Source organism: Seriola aureovittata, chromosome 11 (assembly GCF_021018895.1).
Source record: "Seriola aureovittata isolate HTS-2021-v1 ecotype China chromosome 11, ASM2101889v1, whole genome shotgun sequence".
NCBI lineage: Eukaryota > Metazoa > Chordata > Actinopteri > Carangiformes > Carangidae > Seriola > Seriola aureovittata.
In genome coordinates this window covers 4,074,291-4,100,859 of record NC_079374.1, presented here as the reverse complement: position 1 = coordinate 4,100,859, position 26,569 = coordinate 4,074,291, and the positions used below count along the sequence as shown (strand labels likewise).

At 41.4% G+C, this 26,569-nt stretch overlaps 2 protein-coding genes across 9 annotated transcripts; both read right to left on the bottom strand.

Moving 5' to 3' along the window:
* Window positions 1-1,679: 1,679 nt before the first annotated feature.
* On the bottom strand, window positions 1,680-11,271 carry si:ch211-67e16.4 (histone H3.v1). 3 transcript variants are annotated; one of them, XM_056390267.1, is made up of 10 exons: window positions 10,998-11,271; window positions 9,612-9,744; window positions 7,337-7,810; window positions 6,620-6,792; window positions 5,509-5,682; window positions 5,106-5,193; window positions 4,579-4,778; window positions 4,397-4,483; window positions 3,900-3,981; window positions 1,680-3,107 (listed from the first exon to the last, which is right to left on the bottom strand). In XM_056390267.1, the coding sequence occupies exons 3-10, from the start codon at window positions 7,773-7,775 to the stop codon at window positions 2,866-2,868; spliced, it is 1,485 nt and encodes a 494-aa protein (XP_056246242.1). In that variant the 5' UTR covers window positions 7,776-7,810; window positions 9,612-9,744; window positions 10,998-11,271; the 3' UTR covers window positions 1,680-2,865. The 3 variants fall into 3 exon arrangements, with proteins under 3 accessions (XP_056246242.1, XP_056246243.1, XP_056246244.1); XM_056390268.1 differs by having other exon boundaries at window positions 9,612-9,739; XM_056390269.1 differs by lacking the exon at window positions 9,612-9,744.
* Window positions 11,272-12,732: 1,461 nt separating this feature from the next.
* On the bottom strand, window positions 12,733-25,581 carry LOC130177093 (uncharacterized protein KIAA2012). 6 transcript variants are annotated; one of them, XM_056388528.1, is made up of 25 exons: window positions 25,512-25,580; window positions 24,465-24,600; window positions 24,214-24,345; window positions 23,846-23,992; window positions 22,923-23,115; window positions 22,508-22,659; window positions 22,158-22,371; window positions 22,004-22,063; window positions 21,850-21,908; window positions 21,121-21,334; window positions 20,392-20,559; window positions 19,455-19,625; window positions 18,786-18,908; window positions 18,594-18,668; window positions 17,781-17,848; window positions 17,437-17,563; window positions 17,128-17,353; window positions 16,587-16,685; window positions 16,281-16,461; window positions 16,039-16,192; window positions 15,562-15,911; window positions 15,198-15,403; window positions 14,420-14,592; window positions 13,802-14,021; window positions 12,733-13,635 (listed from the first exon to the last, which is right to left on the bottom strand). In XM_056388528.1, the coding sequence occupies exons 2-25, from the start codon at window positions 24,573-24,575 to the stop codon at window positions 13,470-13,472; spliced, it is 3,789 nt and encodes a 1,262-aa protein (XP_056244503.1). In that variant the 5' UTR covers window positions 24,576-24,600; window positions 25,512-25,580; the 3' UTR covers window positions 12,733-13,469. The 6 variants fall into 6 exon arrangements, with proteins under 6 accessions (XP_056244503.1, XP_056244505.1, XP_056244504.1 ...); XM_056388530.1 differs by having other exon boundaries at window positions 17,437-17,500; window positions 25,512-25,579; XM_056388529.1 differs by lacking the exon at window positions 25,512-25,580 and adding an exon at window positions 25,325-25,399.
* Between the last annotated feature and the right edge of the window lie 988 nt (window positions 25,582-26,569).

Here is a 26,569-nt window from a genome sequence, read left to right as displayed (position 1 = left end):
TTATAGTAGAGCATAAAAATGGCAAAAAAACGTCATAGTATAGTATGGCATAAAATTTCAAAAAACGTCATAGTATAATAAGGCATAAAAATGGCAAAAAACGTCATAGTCAGGCACAAAACGTCACAGTATAGTAAGGCATAAAAATGCCAAAAAAATATATATTATAGTTGAGCATAAAAATGTCAAAAAACGTCGTAGTATAGTATGGCATTAAATTTCAAAAAACGTCATAGTATTGTCAGGCACAAAACGTCACAGTATGGTAAGGCATAAAAATGCCAAAAAAATACATATTATAGTAGAGCATAAAATTTCAAAAAATGTCATAGTATACTAAGGCATAAAAATGACAAAAAATGTCATAGTATAGTCAGGCACAAAACGTCACAGTATAGTAAGGCAAAAAAAAAGCCAAAAAAAGTCATATTATAGTAGAGCATAAAAATGTCAAAAAACGTCATAGGATAATAAGGCATGAAAATGTCAAAAAACGTCATATTATAATAAGGCATAAAAATGGCAAAAAACGTCATAGTATAGTCAGGCACAAATATCACAGTATAGTAAGCCATAAAAATGGTAAAAAACGTCATAGTATATAGTATGGCATAAAATTTCAAAAAATGTCATAGTATACTAAGGCATAAAAATGGCAAAAAAAGGTCATAGTATAGTCAGGCACAAAACGTCACAGTATAGTAAGGCATAAAAATGCCAAAAAAAAGTCATATTATAGTAGAGCATAAAAATGTCAAAAAACGTCATAGTATTGTATGGCATAAAATTTCAAAAAAACATCATAGTATAATAAGGCATAAAAATGGCAAAAAACGTCATAGTATAGTCAGGCGCAAAACGTCACAGTAAAGTAAGGCATAAAATTGCCAAAAAAATACATATTATAGTAGAGCATAAAAATGTCAAAAAACGTCATAGTATTGTATGGCATAAAATTTAAAAAAAACATCATAGTATAATAAGTCATAAAAATGGCAAAAAACGTCATAGTATAGTCAGGCACAAAACGTCACAGTATAGTAAGGCATAAAATTGCCAAAAAAATACATATTATAGTAGAGCATAAAAATGACAAAAAAAACGTCATCGTATAGTATGGCATAAAATTTCAAAAAACTTCATCGTATACTAAGGCATAAAAATGGCAAAAAACGTCATCGTATACTAAGGTATAAAAATGGCAAAAAACGTCATAGTATAGTCAGACACAAAACGTCACAGTATAGTAAGGCATAAAAATGCCAAAAAAATACATATTATAGTAGAGCATAAAAATGGCAAAAAACGTCATGGGATTTATTAACCCTCAGGGGTCCCTCTGTCCTTTTTTGGACATTTTCTTTACTTTTCTTTTTTGATTTGCTGATCATTTTGGCTGTGTTACAGCTGAAGGTATGGATTTCTGCAAGAAAGTGTCCTTTTTTACATATTTTTTAAAATCTAATGTCAGTTACTGTTACAGGTCTATTATACACTGGTAACACATTTTGTACCCTCTCGGGTTCCTCGCGTCCAAAAAAGGACACACAAAAAAATGCTATAAAATTATCATATATCAATATTTTTTTCTGCTTTTTTTGCATAAATCTCTTAAAACACTTCAGTTCTGCTCAAACCTACCAAATGATTATTAGTTTTCAGGATTTTAACCCTTTAAATGCCAGTTTGAAGACATGTTGCCTTTATTAAAAAAAACAAGACAGAATATGAGATATTTCCCACATAATACATGATGGAGGGATGTGACATTGTTTTATATCAGAGTCTTTTATATCAAGACATTTCTCAAAACCAGAATATGATCAGGGTGACTTTTGAACACTGGAAATAAATCATGTACTCATCCCAGCAGTAGCCCCCGTGGCACTCAAAATTTCCCTGGAATTTTCTAGTTATACATATTATCTGTTAAGGAAGAGTTCAACACTGCTCATGTCCAGCTGCATTTATTACAACTGAACATCAGTCCTCTGAAATGGCAAAACTGCAAAGGACAATCTCGTCTTTTTTTTGTTCTTAGCAGCCTTCACATGTTTCTAAACAATAAAGTGCACCAATCACTATTAATAATCTTTCCCATATTTTAAAAAGTCCCTGTCACACCACATTCTCATCACACTTGAACATCTACAAGACAGACACATCAAACTTACTTTGGAAGGTATGTACATATGTATTTACATAAAACAAATACACTCACATGCATCTCAATAATTTATGCCTCCTGCATGTAGGACTGTTACTTTATATAAGACTGAATGTTATTGGAATGCATTATGTTTACAGTGACTGTTTTGTTCTACTGATACTGGAATTTATATGTAAAACATTTACTATATAACAGCAAAAACAAGGTGCTCTGACTTTTTTTGCTCTGTACATATATTAAAGTAACTAAGCTCCATCAGCTGACAGTGTTCATTTTGCCACCTGATTTCATTTTAGTCTATTTTTAAATCAGTGGTATTTTGAGGCTACAGCTGTTACCATGGTTACAGATTTCACATCAATCAAGGGGTTAAGTGAAAAAAGGCACTGTTTACTTTTTCACACTCACTCACTCACTCACTCACTCACTCACTCACTCACTCACTCACTCACTCACTCACTAATCAGGATTTAGGCTACAGATTCTGCATAACACCTTGCATTAAAAGACTAATTATTCTTTCACACTATCATTTTGTTTTTATTGTAGTTATTGTTTTCATTTAGTTTTAAACTTGTTTTATCATAAAAAAATCTTTTCCATCACACTTTTCAGTGACAAAATGAACACAACTGTCTCATGACATATTTCTAATACATTCTCTTAATCTCAGTGCATGGTCACAATTCTGCATGTCACTGTAAGATATCTGTGTCTGTCAGACAAATGCTCTGCTGTGATAGGCTGACCTGGGGGTAGGAGGAGGAGGACGATGATGTTGACGTCACAGCGTGCTGATGTGTGGCCATGCTGGGGCCTCTGAGGAGCACAGAAGAGGTGGAGGAGGAGGAGGTTATGAAGGGGACAGTGGCAGAGATGCTGTTATTGTTGAGGAAGCTGCTGGAGTGCTGTCTCTGGTGACTACTGGAGGTGGAGGCTGAAACACAAGATGACAATTTACTACTTTAAAAACAAAGTCAGAAGTGTCTAGTTTCTCATGAAGAATCAGAGGGTACAATCCATGCTCCGTGTGTGTGTGTGTGTGTGTGTGTGTGTGTGTGTGTGTGTGTGTGTGTGTGTTGGACCTGTTGAACACTACATAATAACTCAATATCATAATTAATATTCATTTCTGATTCTGCTTAGGCAGGAATATTAAACAGGCCTTTACAGGGTCCCTCACACATTCATTTGTAAAGTTGAAGCCTATTCTCTACTTGTGTCTTCTGTGAATATGACAGGATGATTTGGCCACTGCCATGTTTCTACAGTAGCCCAGAACAGACAAACCAAACACTGAGTCTATCAAGGGGCTTTTCTCATTTTGTCTAAACCTGGAGGTCACTGGAGGTTCTCATACACACCTGGGAAGGGAGGGGTATTCAGTTCACCACTAGATGCCACTAAGTCCTACATACTGGGCCTTTAAAAATCTGTTCATTTAGCTGGTGATTTATAGAACCGGCTCCTGTATTCTGTCTGTGCTGAATTCAGCCACAGGATGATTTGGAGGAGCAGAGCAGTTACAAGTCCAGCTTCATAATATCATACTTTTAACCAACCTCAATTCAGACTGCATTAGGTCAAATTCAGTCTGTTCAGCTGTCAATTATGAAACTAAAGTGATCAATCTCTGTCATTAAATATGTGGCTTTCACTGCCTGATGTAGCACCTGGGACAGAACAGTTTAAAAAGCAGAAGTAACTCTTAAGGTGTGACTCATCTCACCTCCAGCTGCTCGGAGCTGATCCTGGTGTTGGCTGCTGATGGGAAACCCAGTCTGACAAAGACCTGCAGCGCCACTTTCAGCCTAAGGGAGAGTAAGACAAAAACTAGAGCCTCTATGTAAACGATACTTTCATGTAACTGGGAAGACGTCCAGTGACTCCTAATTAGGGAGTAATAGTGAGGGCAGCTCACGTGTTAATTATTCAAAAGTAAGCCATGTAGCAGAGGCTGTGCAATTAGGTAATGTATTGACCTTGAAATCTTAAGTGCTGCTGTTACGTTAGTGAACAAACACTCAGGTAAAGTGGAGTCCATATTAACATCTCTCACACAGAATGAACTCTAATCAATCACAGAAAGCTTCATTCAAAAGCAGACAAAACACTAAACCTACAACAGACGACCTCAGTGAGACACTTTTGGGACAGAAACATTTTAGTTTCCTACAGAAAACAGGTCGTTATCTTACATCCATAATGTCAAATGTCGTCACTGACCTGAGCCTGGTTCAGACGCGCCTGCAGTTTCCTCTTTGCCCTCCATCTGGCCACCCTCAGTCTGGTCTTCTCTCGACGCTCTCGTACCTTTGACACAACATCATCATATTTTACATTAAATGTGTCATTGCAACAACACACTAAGAATATAACCTGATCTGAACTCTGTTATATTGACCGACCATATCGGCCAGCAGCGGCTGAGGCAGCGATTTCTCCAGCTCTCTGCGTCTGTTGAGACTCCGCCGGCGGAGCTCGTTCCTGCGCAGTTTGTATTCTTCATAGAGGTCTTTAGTCCAGGGCCGCACTCCCTGATGTGGTGGGATACCAGAGGGCAAGGCCACCATCGACGGCAGGGAGGCTGTCGGCTGGAGCATCAAATCTAAGAGCACACACACACACACACACACACACACACACACACACACACACACACACACACACACACACACACACACACACACAGAAAGGTTAGCTGGACTTCTTTGACAAATGAAATTGAGTACAGATTACAGTCAGACTAATACATTACTACTTTCAATAATTATTGCTGACCTTCAGTTACTATAGCAATTAACAATACTGATTTTTGTCCCAGGAGAAATAAGTACGGGGGGGGCACATAATGCTGGATAAACACTGCTAATTCTGGTTATTTATAGTATATATAGTGTATATATATATATATATATATAACTCTCCTACTCACAGGTGCTTGGTCCAGCTGAACTGAAGGTTGTACTGTGACTTCTCTGACCTGCTGGAAGTCCTGACCACTCTGTCACTGAACTCTGAGCCTGGAGGAACAAACACAAGCATCAACAGACTGATATTCACTCCATTCCAGGAGATCTCTTATGACCAGTTATCTTCAGATGAGCTGTTTTCATTCGGATCAGAACTCATTGTGTCCTGCGTCTGCACAGCACTGTGGTCTAATTCCCACTCCCCTGGGTGGAGAAATTGCCAGTGATGTTTCCACATCTCTGGCAGATTTCTCCCTGTTTCATTACTGAACACTGTTGCTAAATCGTTGTTGAAGAAAGAAACGGTCTTATTTTCAGAGGGACTGACTTGGCATTCTTAGATCTCGCATTCAGGTGTAGCCTCACCTCTGACTCTGAAAGATGACCCTGCTGCACCTGGCAGTCCAACAGTAAGGTGGCCATCACCTCCTGCTCTTCCTCTGGCTCCCCCTTGATACAGATCACCTCCTCCTCCTCCTCCTCCTCATCCTCCTCGTCCTCCTCCTCCTCCTGCTGCAGCTGCTGGGCCTCCTGCTTCACCTGCAACACAACCAGCACTGTGATGAGAAATCAGTAATACTCTAAGACCTCCAGTAGTTTACTTCTGAAGATGTCACAATCACATACAGTCCTCTCTAACAAACGACTCTGTGTATCTTCACTGTCCATGTAATATTTAGTGCTTTGGTTCAGTAGATTCTCATTCAAGTCAAATCAAATATTATTTATGCATAATGGTAAATGGACTGCACTTATATAAGTTAACAGTCTTATCCACCATTCAAAATCTGCCCAAGAACACTTCAACATGCAGACCGGAGGAGCTGGGGATCCAACCACCAACCCTCCGATTAGTGGACGAGCCACAACTGCCCCAAATCACTAATCACAAACATATGAGCCCCTCTGTCCTCAGAGCTCTTCACTGACAACGACATGAAACAGAGAAAAGAACCTTATACTCATATGTGAGAAGCAGGAGAAAGCAAATGATTGTTTTTTTTTCCTTTGGTAAATTACTTAAACGGTGACAAAACACTGATTCTTTTTCTGTCTATTGATTAACTGATTATTTAGCTAATCGATTCAGCTCTGGCTGTGAACACACAACAATCTTTAAATCACTTTTACCACATCCATGTTGTGTATTCCCTTTTGGTTTCATTTTAATTTCGTTATAAATGTTCATTTCATTTACTCACCTGTATTTTGCACATGTCAGATGTATTGTTAGGAACTGCCATGTTTCTTCAACAGCATTCACTCATATTTAAGTATTTAAAAACTAATGTAAAAACTAAACTAAACAAAATGGAGTTTACTTTCTCTAATCCATTTATTTCTTCTACTACAAATAAATAAAGATAAGGAGACAGATTTTTGTCTTTATCCCTGTTTTAAAAAAAACAAAACAAAAAAAAGAGGTGACAGGTGTAAAGCATGGATCTGTCAGGTGTGTGTGTGTGTGTGTTGTCACCTGTAGAGCAGAAGAGGGCAGCGTGGAGCTGTCAGCCTGTGTGGAACCATCTGGGGACATCGGGCCAGTCGCTGTCTGCTTCTCCAGATCCAGAGTCAGGGCGAGAACCGGAGGAGGGGCCACAGCAGCGTCCACGCTCTCAGCTGTGTCTCGCTCTTTGGGATTGAACAAAACTACACAAACAAGCATTTGATCAGCCTGCTTCATCTGTGCAGGGACACAGTGTGATACAAGCCGACTCAACATATTGAATTTTCCTTTAATTTATCACCTGTTTAGAAGTTTTGCAGCATATTTCAACTACAAAATATTTTAAAATATTACACGCTGTGGCTTTAATTTCTTGTTGCTCCTGAGCAACATGTGCACTGACACCAACCTACAATACACTTCTATCAACCTATACATATTTTAGGAAGCCTGACCAGGGCAAAATTTTAGGGCAGATGCTGAAACAGATGTTCTTCATGTGTAAAAACAACAACTGTATTTCTGTCTTTGCCCTACGTTAGCTACAGTTTCAAATCTCATTTGACAGACTCACACACATTCAATCATCCCACCCCTGAAGCCCCCCTGAATGACAGCGCACTCTGATGGCACGTGTGCTTGTGCTCTGTAGAGAGGTGCATTCTGGGAGTACAAACACAGGAAGGAGTCAGTGGACTCAGTGGAGAGGAAGGGAAAGTAGAAGTCTGTCATTTCAGTGGTTGTTACCTTGACTGCTTCTCGTCAGCGCTGCCTCAGTGGTCCTGGTCTGAGCCGAGCAGGATGGCGAGGTCTCGGTGGAGGTATGGCCTGAACCCCCTCTCTGTGTTTGGGGGAAGGAGGACGGGTGGATGCGGACCAGAGTGGAAGTGGAGGCTCTCTGCTGCAGCTCCTCCTCCACCCCCTGCCTGTAGTACTTCAGCTTCAGCTCGGTGTAGCGCAGCTTGGCTCGAATATTGTCGTTCTCTTTCTCTTTCAGGGCTTTCTCCCTCTGCAGTGCCGTGATGTCCCTCTTCATTAGCGCCACCTGGGCTTTCAGCTCCTCAAATTTGACTCCAACCACTTTGAGCATCTCAGCCAGCACCGTCTCCACCGCTCCATTCACGGCCCGCTCGACCACGGTGCCCATCTGACCTCGAATCAGCGATACAGCAATGCTTACATCCATTTTGAAAAGACCTGTGACCCCAAGACAGCAAGTACCTGCAAGCAGTTTAGAAAGTGCTGATTAATCATCCAGCTTTGTCTACAATTATGTCACTTCTAGGGCTGTCCCAAACGATTATTTTTTAAACGATTAATCTAGCGATTATTTTTTCAATTATTCGACTAATCTAACGATTATTTTTTTTATTAACCTAAGAGTAATTTTATTGCAATTGTTTTCAAGTTAGTCATTTAATATAACAATTTGCCCCGTCCAACATCTTGACTCGCTGCACCATGGTGTTTCCTCTTTATGTGCTCGTGCATGACTGTCGTGCTAGAGTGATATGCCAGATGCACTTTGCAGAGTCTGCAGACTAACGCACTGTTGTTGTCAAGATTAAAGTATTCCCAAACTCTGCAGGACCGTGTGCGAGCCTTTTTTGCCGCGTGTTGCTCCACGCGCTCCGTCGTGCTGCTGGTAGACGCCGCCGTGTTGTTCAAATAGATTTACACAGACGCAAATCATTCACGTAGTCAATGACGTCAATTACGTCACCGCGTTGTCCCAGTCCGTGCGCTGCGCTTGTATCCGGGTAAACCAAAGACGATGGATATAAACGGTCCCATTAGAAAGTTCCGGTTTTGTTCTATGAACATTTACCCTGTGTGGTTTTACACGACGCGTCGACACTAAAATTCCACGTCGAATAATTTTTATAATCGACAACATCGATTACGTCGGATAATCGTCCAGGCCCTAGTCACTTCAACTCTCTACATGGCAACAGGAAAAATACATTTACACAGAGAGAATGAATCACATTGAATATTTAGTCCCCAGAGAAAACTCTCCTCTGTGGTGCGTTCAAGGAGGCTCCAGCAAATAATATTAGATAGTCTGCTACCAAAAAGCATAATATCAATTAAGGATCAGCTATGCTGTTGGAAAATCACAACCAACAAAACAAACAAACAAACAAACAAACAAACAAACAAACTAGGGACAAAGTCTTTTTTTTGCACAAATGTGTCACCTCTTTTAAAGATATCTTTATAAGATCCCAAAACCAAATACATACTTTTATAAAACTATTGCCTAATAGCGACATTGGACAGACGTGAGACAGGACTAATTTAATCTGTGTTTGCTTATTTGTTTCCGGGTCTGTCACCGGTGTTGTTTGTGATAAAACTTCTTTATGAACTTTTCCATTTGCTGATTTTACATAGATGACGTCCGAGGATCTCACTATGTCTGGTACATCGTCAGGATGTACCACAGATCGTGAAGCTCCAGTGTCACATAGAAAAGTTACTTCACTTTCTCCAATTATTAGAGTAACTTCTGGTTTTATTTCCTGATTTAACATTAAATCAATATGTTGTAAGTTCAGTACTTCACTGTCTTCTCCTGCACTCTCTGTTTCTGTGTGTGGTGCCCCCCCCCCCCCGGTCCTGTTTGATGAGTACCGCTTCAGTTATCACCGTTAGGTTTCCACGGCCAGAGAGTTTGTTGACACCGTGAGGTTTCCCCTCTCTGTTACTCATCAAGACACCACACTTTCAGAAAATATTCTATCAATTCCCCGTTGCAACTCTTTTTAAAAAAAAATTTATTCACTTTTCTTTTTTTTTTTAACTTTTTAACTTTTATATTTTTATTAGTAAACCCAGTTTGCTGTTTCATAGTTCCCTGAACTATTTTAGGCCTTCTCTTTAACGTGCGGCACAGAGTCATTTATTCCTGTAGTCTTCTCACACAGACTTTGGACACCTTGGACCTTTTCACAACAAACTATGTTATAGTCATTACTTGACTTTACCTATTTTATAGTCTTTAACTTGACTCTCCTACCTTATAATTCAGACGTCCTGGTTTCTCTCTGTTCGTGGATCTCGTCACCTTCCCACAGTCTAGTAGATCCTGGATGCTGGAGGGCTTTAGTTCAGGAGTCCCAGACTCCCCCGTGCACGGTTCAGGTCCTGTCCTGGACAGTAGGAGAGGTTGTTGAGATCCGGCCCCAAGGACCAAGTTGTTAGGAAAATTATCAAATAAACTCAGGAATACCGTCTGAAAGTTATAAAAGTAGGATATTTATTCTTGCAGCAAGGGAACAAGTTACACACCAGAGCTCGCAGTGCAAATGTTCAAAGAATGCAAGATTCACACAGAATTTATACACAGAATATTTGAGAGTGACCTCACATTCTTGCTGAAATGAGACAGGCACAATAGAGACTCGATTCATGCCTTATCATAGCTAATGTTTGGGTGTAGTGGCTAGGAGGAACAGCAAAGGTCACTGCGCTCCTCTCTGACAACTCCTGTCTTAAAGGTAGACACAATAATGGAAAAGTTCTATACAGGATAATACAGTTTCCCTTTAAGATGGTTATGTTTATCATAAAGTATCACAATTTTTCCAACATAAAGTCACAGTTCATCTCTTTGAACACAATCACCAACGGATTGTTTGGGGGGAAAAACAAGGGCAGCATTTGATGAAAAGCGCAAGTGAGTGTCAAGTGAGAAGCATTGGGGCGAAAATATTCAGCTTTGGGGTTGTGCCAGTGGTACAGGAAACATTACACAGGCAGAGGGAAAAATGGATTCCACTAAATATTAGCAGATGTCCTGCAGTCAGTTAAGAAAAGGCCGGCTTCTACAACGGCACAATTAACCAAAGCAAACATCAAAATCCACCATGAACTACTTCCAAGACACACAAACCCTCACAGTCCACTGACCTCAACATCACTGAAAATCTTAAAATTCCTAAATCACTATTTTTTAAATTCATGAAACAATCAGTAACATGGAAAAATAAGTAACTTTCCCAAGGTTGTCCAAACAGTAGCACACAACTGTATATTGCATATCTATATTCTGTGGCATGTCAGAGACTCACACAAGAGGACGTGGGACAAAGTTGGTGATGCAGTTGGCTGACAGTCTGTAAAATAAGATCATTAGTAAAAGAAAATCTTGCAGCTCTGACGCTTGAATATTTTTAAACTACGAACCTTTAAATGTTCCACTGCAGAAACTTTAGCTGACACATTCAGACTCTTTACAGCTCCACGTACAAACAGGTGTCTTTAAACTGACGCCAGCTGTGCAGAGGTTATTAGCTAGCGTTAGCACCTTTCTCTCTGTACACAGCTTCTTTAAAGGTCAGACTGTGTTGATTTATTCTCATTAATGTCTAAATTATGGTGACAGAGAAAATATTTCACTTACCGCTTATGATAGTTTGCGATTAACAACTGGTTTGCTGCTGGCTTCTTAGCTAACACAGGATCAAAACTGTGGTTAGCTAGGTAGCGCTAACTTATACTTTAAAGACTGTTGAAGGTTATTTTTCCATTACTAAAACTCCCATTATTAAGCGCATAGTATAACTGAAAAAAGTGTTGGTTAAATATGTTTCTTTTCACATGAATTTGGGAGTAAATCACCTGTCAACAGTAGCATATTTTCTGCCATCGCAACAATTTGGTGAAGTGTTTCCGGGGTCAAATGTCACCCGCGACACCAAAGCTCGTCAATTGAAAAACGAGGGATCACTCTGTATTGAGAAATCTTTCTTCTTTTTTTTCCCCTACCCATTTTTCGTTTGTTAGCTGGTGTTTTGGGTGCATTACCATTACTTTCTGATTCAGACTGTGGGTTAGATATTAAACCATACTCATTAGTCAATGTTTGGTAAAATTAAAGAATATAGAATATTCTTTAATTGTTTAACATGTAGCAACCACATGACAATTTCACTATTATTTTTATGTTGATATCCTGAATTCCACTACTCTGTAGATGTTATTTTTCTTACTTATATTTAAGACAGTCCAACTTCTTCTGTTTAAATGATACAGCTGATGTTATTATAAAGTTTTGCTACTGAAAACTTATAAATTAAATTATATATATATTTCTAAATAAGGTTGCATAATAATGTAAAACAGCTGGGCACTGTAGTTTTTTGCAAACATTTCTCAAACTGCTTTTGTTGGCAGCTATTTTCAGCTGCGGATAAATACACATTTGGTGCAGCAGGACAGTGTATATGGGAATGACTTCAAATAAACTACAGTACAAGTTTTTTCGGGAAGATAAACAGCTAGCAGTGCTCATTCTCCAGTTGGGTACCATTAAAACCAATGTAGAAGAAGAGGATAGAACAATGCAGAAGTTTGTTTCATATATTAATTTAAGTAAAGTAATAGTCTCCTCATCACTACACACAGATCTGTCTGTTTCATTGCACTTTTTCACATTTTGCTTTAACCTTAACATCAACGTTTCCACCTCAGCCAAGCATAAAAACATTTTTTGCAGCATTTAAAATTGAAAAAACACCTAAAAACAGGTGGATGGAAATCCACTCTTAGAGACTTTGTTGTTTACTTTATTAGTTGCATGTTTGGGTCTCCACTGTGGTGCAGTTGGTTTAATTGCTCTCACAGGATAATGAAGGTAATTACACATTGACCAATTCTAATGTAACAACTGTACATCCAAATAACCCCTGAAAAGCAACAGCTTTGTGCTGAGAAGTAACCATTAAAATGCCATCTGATGGAAAAAAAAAGACTCAGATTGTGCAATAATATGATATTTTGTCATGTTTCACTCATCTTACAAATGTGTGAGGTATTTGCTCTGAGGAACGTCCCATGAGGCAAACACACAGTAGCCATTGAGTCATACAGTAATTAGCTGTATGGAGAGTGGCTGTAGTCAGTCCTGTTCCCTGAGGCCAGTTCACCACGGTAGAGGTGGCACCTCAGGGTGTCACAGTAGAGGACCTAATGACTCTCATGCGTCATCTCTGGGCTTGTGTGCGTTGCCAAGTGCTACTGAAATTACTGCATCCAAATAGATCTGAAGGTGGGGCAACAACATCCCTCGTCTGTCATCGTAGTGACTGGAAAATTCCTTTCACAACATCCACACACAAATCCAAACAATTTCCTAGATCATTTTAGGATGTATTTCAGGTTTACTGTCACTTTATGTAAAGATTTGCAAAAAAAAAAACCCACAAAAACAAGTACTCTTCTTCTCATACAGGGCAACACACCAACAGTGCCTTGAGCATGTGAACTCACCAGGATACACTATTGTAACTAAGTGCATTTACTCAAGTACTTTTCCTGAGTTGAGCTGTTGTTGCTAGTTTCTTTTCAATCCTGACAATAATCTTGACTCACAGAATGAAATAAATCAGACTCAATATTTTGCTCAAGAAAACAACATCTTGATTTTAGTGTAACATGTATACGTTCCACATCTAAACACTGTCCCATTCAAAGCTGAAATCAGAGGAATGTTATTGGTGCTTTGTTGTGCTTGTCATGTGTTTTGAATGTAAAGTTCAGTAGCTGGTTGTGTTTTTCTCAGTGGGGGGTGGGGTGGGGGGGGGGGGTGGGGTGGGGGGGGCATCCAAGATCTTACTCTCTTCATATGCTTCCCACAATTTTTAAACTTTGCATGTTCTTGGTTTTTTGTGCATGCGACACGATAGTTGTGAAAGATGAAAGTTGTGCTGAAGGTGATGGTGAAGCCACAGAGACACACTGGTGAAGTCCAAAACAAAAACAAAAGCAAACCAAAGAAAACAAGAACTTGAATTTGACATTTTAAACTTTTTTTTTTTTTTTAAACAAAAGAGAATCAGATTTGAAGACAAATGGACAAAATCAGAGAATCTGCTCAGGTCGTGGTTTCAGCTTTCGCCGGATTAAGACCCAGTAGCTGCGACAAAGTGAAGTAAGAGTAGATCCATGGTCTGGAGATACCCTGAGTTTTCTCCAGACCTCCAGCCTCCAATACAAGACCCCTTTTAAAGGCCAAGTGCTGCTGCAACAGCGCCATCTCTCTGCAGGGAAGACAGAATGACAGAGCAGCTGGTTAAGGGGCGATAAATAGTCTTCCCTCCTCTGGAAATTTAAATCAGAAGGGAACGCAAAAACGTCTGTGAGGTAACATAAAAGCATTGCCGTAGAATAAGCAACCAGTTTAAGGAGACGGATGCTCGTACATACCTGGCGAGCAGCTCCGCTTGCAGCCTGGCCTTCTCTGCAGCCAACATGGCGGCCTCCTCCTCTCTCCTCTTACGCTCCTCTTCCTTCTTCCTCCCGTCCTCTTCCTCCTCCTCCTTCCTGCGGAGGTACTCCATCCTCTCACTCTCATCCATCTCCTGGAGCTTCTTGTTCTCCTCCTCCCGCCTCCTTTGCTCCTCCAGCCGCAAACGCTCCAGTTCAGCTGAGAGGGACAAAACAAAATGAAATGAAATGACTTCCAGCAGTAATGTCTTTTCTGATGGATCGGTGGAATAAAAGTGGAATAAAAGTGCAACGTGACGTCAGCATAAATCTAAATTGCTTAGTGGAGTCAAAACTGATCAAAACAAAATCTATTCAACACAATTAAACCAATGGTAAAACGCGTCCTTTGTTGTCAAACAGTTTGTTTACTTTATGATGGTGGTTGTGATATGACTGAAGAAGGGCCTGTTTTATCACGTCCTAGTTTGTTGTTAGCTTTGGTAGATCTCAACCCTCCTTCCTCCTCCTCCTCCTCCCCCTCCTCCGTGTGTCCTTTCTCTCCTCCACCCGTCATCCTCCCGTCGCTTTCTTCTTTTACTTCCCGTGTCCTCTCACCTTTCCTCCTCTGTTCCTCCTCCTCTCTCATCCTCTGAAGTCTCTCCATCTGCCTCCTCCTCTCCTCCTGCATCCTCCTCTCTCTTTCTCTTTGAGCCTGTTCCCGTCTCACTCGCTCCTGCTCTTCCTCGTTGCGCCTCCTCCTCTCCTCCTCCTCCGCCAGCTTCTTCAGTCTGGAGACGGAGATTTGACATCAGTGACGTGGCGGTGTACAGGTTTTAATGACGGCGGTTATCGTCACCAGCAGGACACTCGGGCAAACGTTGCTCCAGAATACAGAACCCTGGGAACTGTGAATTGTCTACCAGCTGGCACTAGAGGATATCAGCTGCTAGGTTACTACGATTCCTGTATTAAAGGGCAGTTTTTCAAAGTGCGTCTTAAACCAATAGTCAGCTTCCAATATGTACAATAAAACTATTCTTGCTGGCTGCGATGATTCCTCCTGTTCATAATATACATAGTGAGTTTGAAGATACCCATCTGATCAGGTTAACTTATTACATACAGAGAAACACAGATACACAAATGTGCCTCACTTACATCGAAAGCACAGGAGATCTCTTCACAGCCAGGACGAACAGTAGGAGTGATTACAGGAAGAAAAATCAGTTTCAATATTCATGTCACTCCTTTCACCTCTGTGTGGTGAGCAGTGCACTCCATGAACCTGTAACCACACCTACTGGTGATGTCACAGGGTCCTGGGGTTACACCTGCACAGCGCTGGAGGTCAGCACAGAGAGGAATTTCAGGGGGGGGTGTTCAGTATCTACACCTGAGCTCCTCAGCTCTCTTCCTCCTCTCCTCCTCCAGCTCGTTCTTCATCCTCTCCTCCGTCTGCTCCTTCTCCTGCTGCTTCCTTTCCTGCTCCTCCCGTTCCCTCTTCCTCCTCTCCACCTCCTGCCTCCGCCTCTCTGCTCGCTGGGCCAGACGCAGAGCTGCAGCCTCTTCCTCCACCCGACGCTTTCTGGGCCCGGGCGACTAAATGATACGATCCACTGTTTAATATATTAGATAATATTCTAAAATATAGTAAAAGAAGATTTTTTGGCAGTAATCAAATAATAAAAATCAGCATTACAAAGGCTAAAAAAATATGTGAATATAATATTATGTGTGTGTTTGTTCTTGTTACCAACCTCTGGTTTTACTGGGTTCAACATCAGCTGTTCGTCCGTTACCATGACAGTTGAGCATGATGACAGGCGGCCACGTGCTGAAGCGAGACCCGTGGCTGGCACCGCCCCCTCACAGGAAGAGGCGGCAGACCTCCTTGAGCTGCTCCGATTGACCCGGGACGAAGCGTTTGAGGACCTGAGTGAACTCGCCGATCGGACGCTGCTGTGTTTGTCACTGGCGGAGAGATGATCTGTTTCTGTTTCTGTCTCTTCCTCTGAATTTGTTTTTGTTTTGTCGTCTTGTTTCTGATCTTCCATCTCCTGGTTGATCTCCACCTCCTCCTCCTTCTCCTCAGGGTCCTCATGGTTTCCTGTGAGAAAAGCAAAGCAAAGAAAAATAAAGGGAAAGTGCAAAAAGAAAGGACTACAAAAGAAAAGAAAAGGATATACTGTAGGATCAATATGTCAATGTGTCCAGCTGTGTTTGCGATATCTTACCAGTAACTAACTCTTTGTGTTTCAGCCTCCCTCTTCTCCTCCTCCTCCCAGCAGACACCTCCTTCTGCCTCGCCGCTTCTCCTCCTCGCTCTTCTTTCTCCTCATTTGTCTTCACTTCTCCTCTCTCTCCTTCCCTGTCTCTCTTTTTCTTTTTCTGAAAACCAGTGATTATAGATACATGAGTTGCTATGCTTCTGATATCTCTGTTTTTACATAATTTACAACCTTTTAAATCTGCTCACCACAGAGGAGAGAGCAGGGTGGTCCTGAGTCTCTGCTGTGTCTCTGTTGGTCCTCTCCTCTTGTTTCTGGCTCCTGATTGGTTGAGAGTTGCCTTCCACTCTTTGTCTCTGCCGTCTTCCTCCTTTTCTCGTTGTCTGTCCGTCTGATTCTGTAGTTTTCACCGTTTTCATTTCCCTTTTCCTGGGTAAATGGAGGACACGGACGTGTGTGTGAGTATGTGCAGCTGCTCAGCACTTTAAAAAATGTAAACCAAAGAGTCTGTGGTGTTTTGATCTCATGACGGTTTGAGAGCATTTCTGGTTCACCCGGTAGTTACTGCAGCTCCCTCTGTGTCCTTAATGTTCTTCCTCCTTCTGTCCACGGCTTCTCCTGCTGGTGCTTCAGTCGGGCCGACGTTCTGCCGGCTGAGAAACACACCACCTTTATACTGAAGCCTCTGTCTGGATTGACTTGACGGACTCAAAACAAAAAACGTGACTCAACGTGTTCATTTCGAAGATGTAAAAACAATTGTGGCATAATGACGACAACCACTTTTTACCTGAAGATTGCTGAAGATTAAAGATTGATGAAAACCAAAAAGACATTTACGTCTTCATTGTGCAGAAATCCTCATGTCATGATTTCAGTAAAACAACCTTTATCTTCCACAGAAAACCAGACTCTTGCTCTGGACGAGGGTTGAGGTCACATATCTATCGAGTGAACTTTAATTACCATGCAGGTTTTGAGACGTGATGTGATATTCAAATTATAATGACTGTATTTGTCTTTAGGAAACAGAACCTAAGAGTTTCAGAGTTGTTGATTTGAGCTAAAACACAGTTCAAAGTGAATTACACAGACCCTGGCCGGTGTGATCCAGACAAGTGGTTAGTGTGTCCAGTCATGGCGAGCTCTTCCCCTTCATCCTCCTCCTCCTCCTCCTCTGCCTGTGTGTCACCTCCTCCTGGCTCCTCTCTCCACTCCTTCAGTGGAGGCATCCTGACACTGTTTTTAACACCCTTCTTTGGTTCCTTCCACGTTCCCATTACTGCCTTTGCAGTCTTTGTTTTTTTCTGGCTCACAGCCGCTGGAGCGACAAACAGGAAGATTTTAATAGAATTAAAAAGTCAAAACGGTCAGATTATGATAAAATGAGCAGCAGAGTTTTACCTGTGTCAGCGAGGCCGGTGGGTGAACACGCATCAGTGTCTGCAGAGCTACGAAGATCTGAGAGCTGGTTGGAGACATGAATCACACAGTCCGTCACAATCTGCTCTCCGGTACAGTCTCTCATGTCCTGACATCAAATATTACTTTATTAACATTTGCATGTCATCAACTGGATTTATTTCTTTAAGGGAGTTGGGAATGTTACCTGCACTGGTTACTGTGCAACATCAGTACCGTATGTGTTTCATGCATATACAGATTTGACTGAGGAGTGTGATTTATTTTTGGTTCAAACACCTCAGGCAACACGCGTGTTAATGAAGGCTTTATCCTACGATACTCACCCTGTGCACGGGCCGATGGTGCTGGGTGTTACCCACAAGATCATCTGCACTCAGCTCCACCTCTCCTCCTGCACACATATACAATGACCAGGCAACGTTTAGAGCCAGGACGAGGACACGGGCGGCGGTTGGTAATTCTAATTTACTTAATTGGAAACGACATAAAAGTAAGTAGAGTGAGCTGAATTGTTCTAAACAATACAACAAAAAACAGACGTGGTTTGAACATAATGTGAAGGTATTATGAAATTACAAAGGGAAGCTAATAAGTAAACAACCACATGTTCAAATGAATGTAAATTCATTTAATCATATCTGGTTCTGGGGAGATGGATGCAGAGCGAAGAATACAGAGTGTTGTATTAGAATGAAACACGAGCCAAAACAAACACAAAAGACTTGTTAGACCGGCGTTAACATGTCACACCCCTGAGCAGCATCCAAAAGCTTAAACCTGACATCTATCATTACAATCAGTTTTAGCTGTGTGAGCCACAACAAATGGACACTGAGCATAACACCGTGCAACAGAGGTGACAAGTTCCAGTTCTTCTACACCCGTTGGTCGAGCCGTTATTTCATCTGTTTAAAGGCAGAAGGGAAGAAAGTGACAGTGCATCATGTTGCTCGTTCTCATGAGCAAGTTTGACGTTCAACTACATCCATAAACTGCTGGCGTGGATATTTCCTATTTCCTGCAGAGACTGTGACTGAAAGCATGTGTGCAAGTGTGGACACAATACAATGCGAGTTAAATGACCACAAGAACGTGTGTGTGTGTGTGTGTGTGTGTGTGTGTGTGTGTGTGCAGACCTGTATGAATAAGCTCAGGCTGCAGCACAATGACCCAGGGTAACGTCTCTCCCTCTGTAGACAAAACCTGGAGAGCTGGGAGACAAAAACAGTGAGTGACTGATAATTAATGCATCCTTCGCCTCGTCCTAATGTGGCGTCAAACATTAGTTACAACAGTATGTCTCTCCTCCAGGTGCGCATTGATCGTACCTTGCTGCCGTGTGCCATCATCACCCCGGGATGTCTCCTGGTTGTTGTCGTGCAGTGACAGTTGAATGATTTCTCCGTCCGGACCCAGGATCAGGCTGCCAACAGATTTGCCATTCTGCAAATCTGACAACACAACAACTCTGAAGAACGGAGACATGGACCCTGTGACACCCTTTCTCACCCCTTGACTTAATGTAGTTATTTTTGTCAAAAGGAGGTGAAGTGCATAAATATTCATAAGAACATTTTAAACACTATCTTCATGGAAAAAGTCATTGCAAAAAAAAAAAAAAAAATGCTATTGTTGGGTTTTATTCTGTTCAGTGTGGCGTGGACTAATGCAGAAGTCAGAGTCAGAGTGAGCACGGTAAAGACAGGGTTCCTCCGCCTACTAGGTCAGCGTTAAGAAAACAACATGGCATGATGGCAAAATGGCAGGTTTGGAAATTCCATAAAAATACAGGAGTTTGGAAAGAAGATAGTTTCAGACTGACCTTTGGGACATGGGCCCTTTTACACTTGGTTAAAATCTAGATAAGGTTTTTTGAAGCCAGCTTGCTTTATTTGAACTTATATAGCAGCTACAGTTCAGAATAACTTCAACAGCTGAAACTGTGTTTTATATATAGTTACACCAAGATGTGTCGCAGGAGTTTTAGCTCCTATTACCTCTCAGCTCCAGCGGTAGAACGCCCCTAACCACACCTCTATTAGCATCACTGGATTCACAGGGATCCTGGAGGTCAGGTAATCGGTTCTGTAAGAAGGCCAAAGAGCTCTGCTTGCCCGGACCTTTCCGTCCTGCAACACAACCCAACACCCCCACTGGAGGCGGCGGCTCTGAAGGAGAGGACAGAGTATAAGAGAAGATAGAAATTTAATTTAAGGTAAACACAAGAAACTTGTGCTACAGAAAATGGACCAGACTCAGTGAATAGCTCCCTAAGCTTAACATGTCCTATAATAACTATTAATTTAGCTATACAGACTAATAAGCAGTGATAACTAACATGTCTTTGGGGTCATCAGGTGGGAACCTCGTTTCACCAGTGTTTCGTCTAGTTGGTCCCACGACACCTCCAGGAGGCTAGACAGTGATCACTGGCGTCCCAGAGTCACTCCCCTAATGCCAGCCATCACTGCTCCTCACACCACAACTATTTTCTTTATCTTGCCTATGCTACCACAGACAACACCATCATCAACTCTGACAAAACACACTAGCAGATTCAGCAAACAAACTCCACTAAACAGTTGGAGAAAGTGGCGGCCATTTTGAATGAGGGAGGTAGAGTCAGGGAGAGGTGCCTTTTTGGGCTAGAAAGAATATAATGCATCTTTAAGTGGAGTGTATTGCTTCGGATGTGTCTCTGGTTGTGCTCGACATGCGTTACGTCTTAAAGTTAAATTGCCATCATCTCCACTTCCATAGAAGTAACAGAGGTCAACCCACTGAGTGGAGTTGAAAAGGAAATAAAAGTGCTGGCACAGTTCTGACTATCAGAGAAACACACAAGGATGTCTTCTATAACAACAGCTGCATCTGACTGTATCTGTCGTTTCCCTGCCTTAATGGCAGCTTGTACAGTGTATGTGAGCGCTGTACCTTCAACTGACTCCAGCAGAATCATGGAGCCTTTCTCAGAGGGTAGCCTTCCTCCTCCTCCTCTTCCTCCTCCTCCTCCCCACCCTGCTGTCTGTTTTTTAAACCACTGTCTCTCTGTTTTTTCTCCTCTTCCTCCTCCTCCTCCTCTCTGTTTCCCACTTATCTCTCCTGAAAGACAGAGTGAGAATATAACACAACACCGATTGCACAAGCTGCTCAAACTAGACTAAGTTCAAACTTGGCCTAGTTACCTTGATACTTAGCTTGATAACATATGACCCATTTAGTTTCATATAGAGGACATTTCTGACCGGATACTTGATTAAAATGCTGTTAAATAATGATGTAAACTGGGATTGTTTTAAATAACATTTCACAACCAAAAAAACAAAATACCTGAGGAATTTGTTTAGGGTTTCATATAGTGAATAAAGTTACACACTCAGAATTTGGACACTTGAATAACACAGCAGACAGTGAAGGTAGTGCGCCATACAGTGAATACGCAGTTCTGGTGAGTAAGATTTTATGACTAATAAGGACGGACTATGAAACAAAAAAAATCTTATAATCTGAGGAGAGGCAATATCTTTCTCCCCAAGTAACTACGTAAATGATGTCCGAATAAACTGAATTTTAGAATGAATGTCTGTGGAAAACAACATGCCACTGTGATAAACACATACAAATCTATCTTTTCAACTGAGTCAGAGTGTGCGTCTTTGTTACCCTCCTTCTCAGGAAACAGCAGAGGTAGAATCAAAGCCTTCTGATGGAGTCTGTTCAGACTTTCTTGGGACTGAAACCCGTCGCTTTCTGCCCGTGGCTGGTCATCCTGCTGACACTCCAGGACCGCTTGTGCAGGGGCGAGGGTCCGGCTCTCTGCTATGGGAGGCAGCCGCTGTGCACGGTGTTCAGCACCGTCCGAGCTCCCACATCTCGGCTGAAACATTCAACAGAGGCATGTTTGCTGAATGCTCTTAGATACTGTAATGCCATTAAGGATCAGTCAGTATTTTAGATAAAACTAATACCGTTGTCCCGGAAATGAGAACATACAAAAAAAAAAAAAAGCACATGCACTTTTGCATTTCTGTGCAGTTTGTTGAACAATGATACACACAATTAATTGCCAATCAAGGTTTCCTCAGCAGTTAGTGAGAACCTGAAGAAGCCTCTTCGATGAGAGGTGAAATGTCTTCAAGTAACTATAACCAAGTCCATTTGCCCTCAATTCATCTTTTCTTTGATGCAATTATGTGTTTTCATGGTTGTGTGAAAACCTACTAAGTCAAATATTTGCTATTTTTAAAACACAAAAATAGCAGCTGATAAAAGGCAAAATTATTGGTGTAATAAACACTAAACAAATACCAAACAAAATGACATTTAAAAGAGACAGGGTTTTATCTTTTATCTTACCCCGTCTGCTAGCTAGCCTGTAGTCTGGCGTCTTACCCTGTCTGTCTTCTCCCTGCAGACTGAATGTCCCACGTTCAGAGGAGGAAGGAACAGGCCTGTGTGTGGGGGAGGCAATCAGAGCATCATGGCTATCAACATGTCGCACAAGGTCAGAAACTTCCTCTGCTAGAACTTTTGCTCTGGACGATACCTGAGGTGGGATTTGTCTGAGGTTCAGTGTTTGACTGCTGCTCTGCTCCACATGGTCTTACTAGAGAGTAAAATATAGCTTTTAACTGATATACTGAAGAGGAAGGTGAGTACATGACTTGAATTCATGCCATATTTACAATTTACAACTTTACCTATCCTCCCATGCCTGGTCCCACTTATGGATCTTTCATAGTTGCCTTTGTCACAGGTCGTCCTACTGTTTCCCCGAATGGAACAACCTCGATCATCCGCCACTTCATGGACACAGTTCATGTTTGGATGATGGAGCTCCCCTCTCGTACTGCGGTGCCGTATTTCAGTATAGTGTGAACTTCCAGTAGGCTGCAGACTCATGTCCAAGTAAGTCTGCAGTTGGCAAGAAAGAGCAATAACTTAAACGGCACTAAAAACAGAATAATTAACATAATTCACTTCCATTTTGCAAAGATAAAGGAGCTTTAACAAATGCCTTTAGATGTTACTTCAGTCATTAGCGAGTCACCTGAGATTCCTCTGGTTCTTCAGGGGTGATTGTCACATAGTGTATCCAGGGCTGAGGCTCCGTCTGTGGGGTTGGAGTCCTGGAGGTACAGGGTATCTGGATGAATAGATCCAGCCGGACTCTGTTCCTGCTGCCTGGCTCCTCCTCTTTATCTGCAGACAAGGTTCATTTTAGTATCCAACCACACTGGGTTATTTCAGTGGTTTTAGTATATTTGTCATGAAGATTCAGGGTTAAACAAACTCCAAAACCTCCTGCCTCATATTGGGTTTCCTGTCAACAAGTGTGCACAACAGCTGTGTGCACGGCTGTAGAGCATCTGCAAAAGTGTTGGCTTCTGTGAGGCTTGCACAGTTGATCATTGATCATTTATTTATTAATTCATTTACTCAATAAATGTGAAACCATTTTGTACCTTCAGGTTGATTCTCCAGTTGTTCAGACTTTTTCTCCGCAGGAAGCCACTGTGGGTTTGACTGTACAAGCAGCTCTGGACTGAGCTGTGCTTGTATGGGGTGAAAAGGCAGAGGTCTGGGACCATGAAGGTCTGGAGCCGGAGGGAAGTGAAGTAGAGGAAACAGGGGTGGAGCAAGTCGGGAAGAGGTGTACTGGAGGAAAGAGACGCATTAAAGATTATTTTTGATCACCAGAGGGCAGAAGAACTGACAAACACACAGCACACACTCACATGTCATCACCTTATAATGTTTTTGTAGTTCACATCTTAACAAACAAGTGTCTCTTTCCACATCCACAGCACACAGAGAAACATAACCATCCCATTAAACATCAAAGTAATGGTTCTACGCTGCCAGTAAAGCATGGAAAAGGACTGATAAATAACAGTTAAGCAAAGATGATCCAGCTACGACTCCTCCGACTACTTGTTTTTTAGCTTGTTTGATAAAAGCAGCTGCTGGAAACAGGGTTAATGAGAGCGCTGAGACTGAACCAAATAATAAACGTGCCATGAAACCAAAACAATGAGTAGTCTAAAACAGGCTAAAAAGCTTTGTAGAGCGGAAAATTCATGTAATAAAGGTTTTTCACTGTGAACATACACTTTCACATTACACAACATGAAGTCATTTAAGTCAATGTTAATACAAAAGAATATTGATTTATAGCGCTAAATAAATAAATAAATACAATTGATAATGTCAATAATTAATGTCAATCTGGGCCCTTATCAGCAACAATGGTCTGAATGCGCTCAGACAAAATGTTTCTTTTGATATAGGGCTACATAAACATAAGAACATACACAGAATGCATACATACATATATAGGCTACACATAATGTACCTAGAGAAGTTATTCCTGCTCTAATCCATCTACCTGGTTGCTGGTGTAGCTCAAAATGGCTGCCGTTAGCTCCTTTAGGGTGCTCAGCTGCTGTTCCACTTGCTGAGTGTACTGCCGGACAACCCTCTTCTTCCTGTTTCCAATCTCTGAATCACAATTGGTTTCCAAGGTAACCAAGTCCTGCAGGCAGAAGATAAGATGGGATTCGTATTTAAAGGTTTATGTGGCTCGATATAAAGTTTGAGAAGATTGGCAGCTATATCCGTCTCGTTAACTGTGCCTTGTTACCTAAGGGCCATAACTGCAGTTACTTGCGCGCGCACACAAACACACACACACACAAACACACACACACACACACACACACACACACACACACACACACACACACACATACACACCTGGGAGTAGAGTAGAAGTGGCCCCCTACGAGTGCTGTAAGTCTTTGGAAGGGTTGACTCTGCTTCCATAAGCAGACGGCCGCTGTTGGACAGACGTAGCAGAGAATCCTGGGACTTCCAGATGTAGTAATCCTTTTGGTAGATTGATGGATTATATTGATTATATAATGAATGGAATGCGTGATACATGAATGTCTGGACTGAATGATGAACGAATGGAAGGTTTCCTATGTGAGTGAGTGTGTGTGCACCTGTGGTGTGAGGCAGACGTCCAGCCGTCCATCGTGTCTCCCTGTGTTTCTGTTGGATGAGACAAATCGACCGCACCCCCGACTCAGCAGGGAGAGAGACAAATCTTTCATGTTGTCATGTTGTCCTGGAGGACAGCTGAGTAGAAGAGGATTAGTTACGTCATGTCTTAGATTCCAAGGTAAGCAAGATAACATTGACAGTGCTATATATTGATGATACTGACGTGATCTTGCAGGTAAATTGGCAGCTCTTAGTTGCATGAGGGTAAGGCATAGGCGTATGTGTGAACTAGGTCATATTTCTACATTCTTTACAGTCTGTAACATTCAAATATATGCTGCCTAAATAAAGTTTTTTTTGTTTGATTGATTGATTGATTGATTGATTGATTGATTGATTGGTTAAATTTTCCAAAAACTGAAACCAAATGTATTTTCCCTGTTTATGAATCAATATTCTACAACTACATCAACTACATTCATGGGTCAATAATGCCACTGTTTTACTATGAATAAAAATCTACCCAGAAAACATTTGACTTACCTCAATACTTTGTGTGTGTGTTAATAAATGAGACTGCTCTCCCTCATGTTACTCATACATTGGCATCAGTGCCAAAGTAATTGTGCAGCAGAAGAGATTCTCAGTGTAGTACTGCCTTAAAGACTCATAACACCGAATCTTCTTATTCATCTAACAGGGATAATATTACCTTTAATTGGGCAACTGAACATATATATCACAGCAGATAACACATGAATATTGTTACAAAACTGCAGCATAATTTTGCTCAGTTTATCTGGTCCTTCATCAGACTGAGTGAGTAATACAGTAGAATAAGCTTAAATTCTATACTCACCAACATTATAAATAACCAACAATGAGGAGGTCAAGGATTAGAGCCCTGAACATATTCCTGAGAAAGAATTTTCTGAAACAAGGCAATAGGGATATTTAGTTTATTAGCTCCTTATACACTTCACATCTAATTTGTGTCGTGTTTTATGGACAAAATAAGCATTAAAAAGACAAAACATTGTACGTACCTGCTGCCTCCCGTTCACACACTGCCCTCTCTCTCTCTGTTTGTGAATGTGTGTGTCTAACAGCTCTAATAACACTGGGCTGGCAGAGTTTGGCCTCCCCTCAAAACCAACACACACACACACACACACACACACACACACACACACACATATACATTCCTATCTTGACAACAGAGGACTGTGAGACCTTTTGTGTCTATCCTTTGGAGGTCAGACTTCAAAACTCACCAAGTTACCTGAGGATTTCAACCTACAAAAACAGTCTTCCAACACCTTGAACCGTTCAGCCAGATACTCAGCTGTATTTCTTAAAGTCTTTAAGTCTTAACTTTGAGTGTTGGATTTCTAAATTCATAGAGCCTTATTGAAAATCCAACCTCAGGGCTTCAAAAAAACTTATTTAGTTGAGGACTATTTCTTTTTCTTAGAGCTTTTGACTCTTTCCTTTGGATGCTTTCCAAAGGAAAAATTGGGACCAAACCTTGGCAGGTCATGGTGGTGCCAGGTCATAAGGCATTGAAGTAACAGGACCGTTTGAGTTGTGAGGTGGAAAACCTTGAGTGGCTAGTCTTTTACTGCAACCTGGAGGATGAATGTATGTATATATGTATACACACCGAGAGTATAATATATTTTTATTATAATACCGCTCCCACTGCTGATGCTTTCACTTGTCAAACAGCAAAAAACTGGCTTGTGGAGAAGTGCCCTTGTAATGCACAAAAACCTGTGTGTGTGTTTGCATGCTTGTGTCAATGTGTTCAAGCCCTGTTGCTAGGTTTTCCACTGTTGGAGCTCTATGTTTCTGTTGCTGTGGCTGCAGTGGAAAACACACACACACACACACACACACACACACACACACACACACACACACACACACACACACACACACACACACACACACACACACACACACACACTTTTAAAATGTCATTCAGTTTGATTCCAGCCCAGGTTACAATCTACAGGAAGACCCTAGTTGATGTAAAATTCTTCATCTTTACACTGTCTGCTATGACAAAATTTCTGTCCTCACTAGTGCAACAAGACAAAAC

Bases quoted from the DNA above. Each gene is read 5' to 3' on its own strand.
- si:ch211-67e16.4 (XM_056390267.1), bottom strand. From the start codon at position 7,775: ATGGATGTAAGCATTGCTGTATCGCTGATTCGAGGTCAGATGGGCACC. The intron at 4,779-5,105 runs GTGAGTAGGAGA...GTGTGCTCTTAG, and splicing joins TTCAGCTGGACCAAGCACCT to ATTTGATGCTCCAGCCGACA. The intron at 3,982-4,396 runs GTCAGTGACGAC...ACTCTCCCTTAG, and splicing joins CGCGTCTGAACCAGGCTCAG to GCTGAAAGTGGCGCTGCAGG.
- LOC130177093 (XM_056388528.1), bottom strand. From the start codon at position 24,575: ATGAAAGATTTGTCTCTCTCCCTGCTGAGTCGGGGGTGCGGTCGATTT. The intron at 17,564-17,780 runs GTGAGTATCGTA...ATTTGATGTCAG, and splicing joins ACCATCGGCCCGTGCACAGG to GACATGAGAGACTGTACCGG. The intron at 16,462-16,586 runs GTGAACCAGAAA...CCATTTACCCAG, and splicing joins GGAGCTGCAGTAACTACCGG to GAAAAGGGAAATGAAAACGG.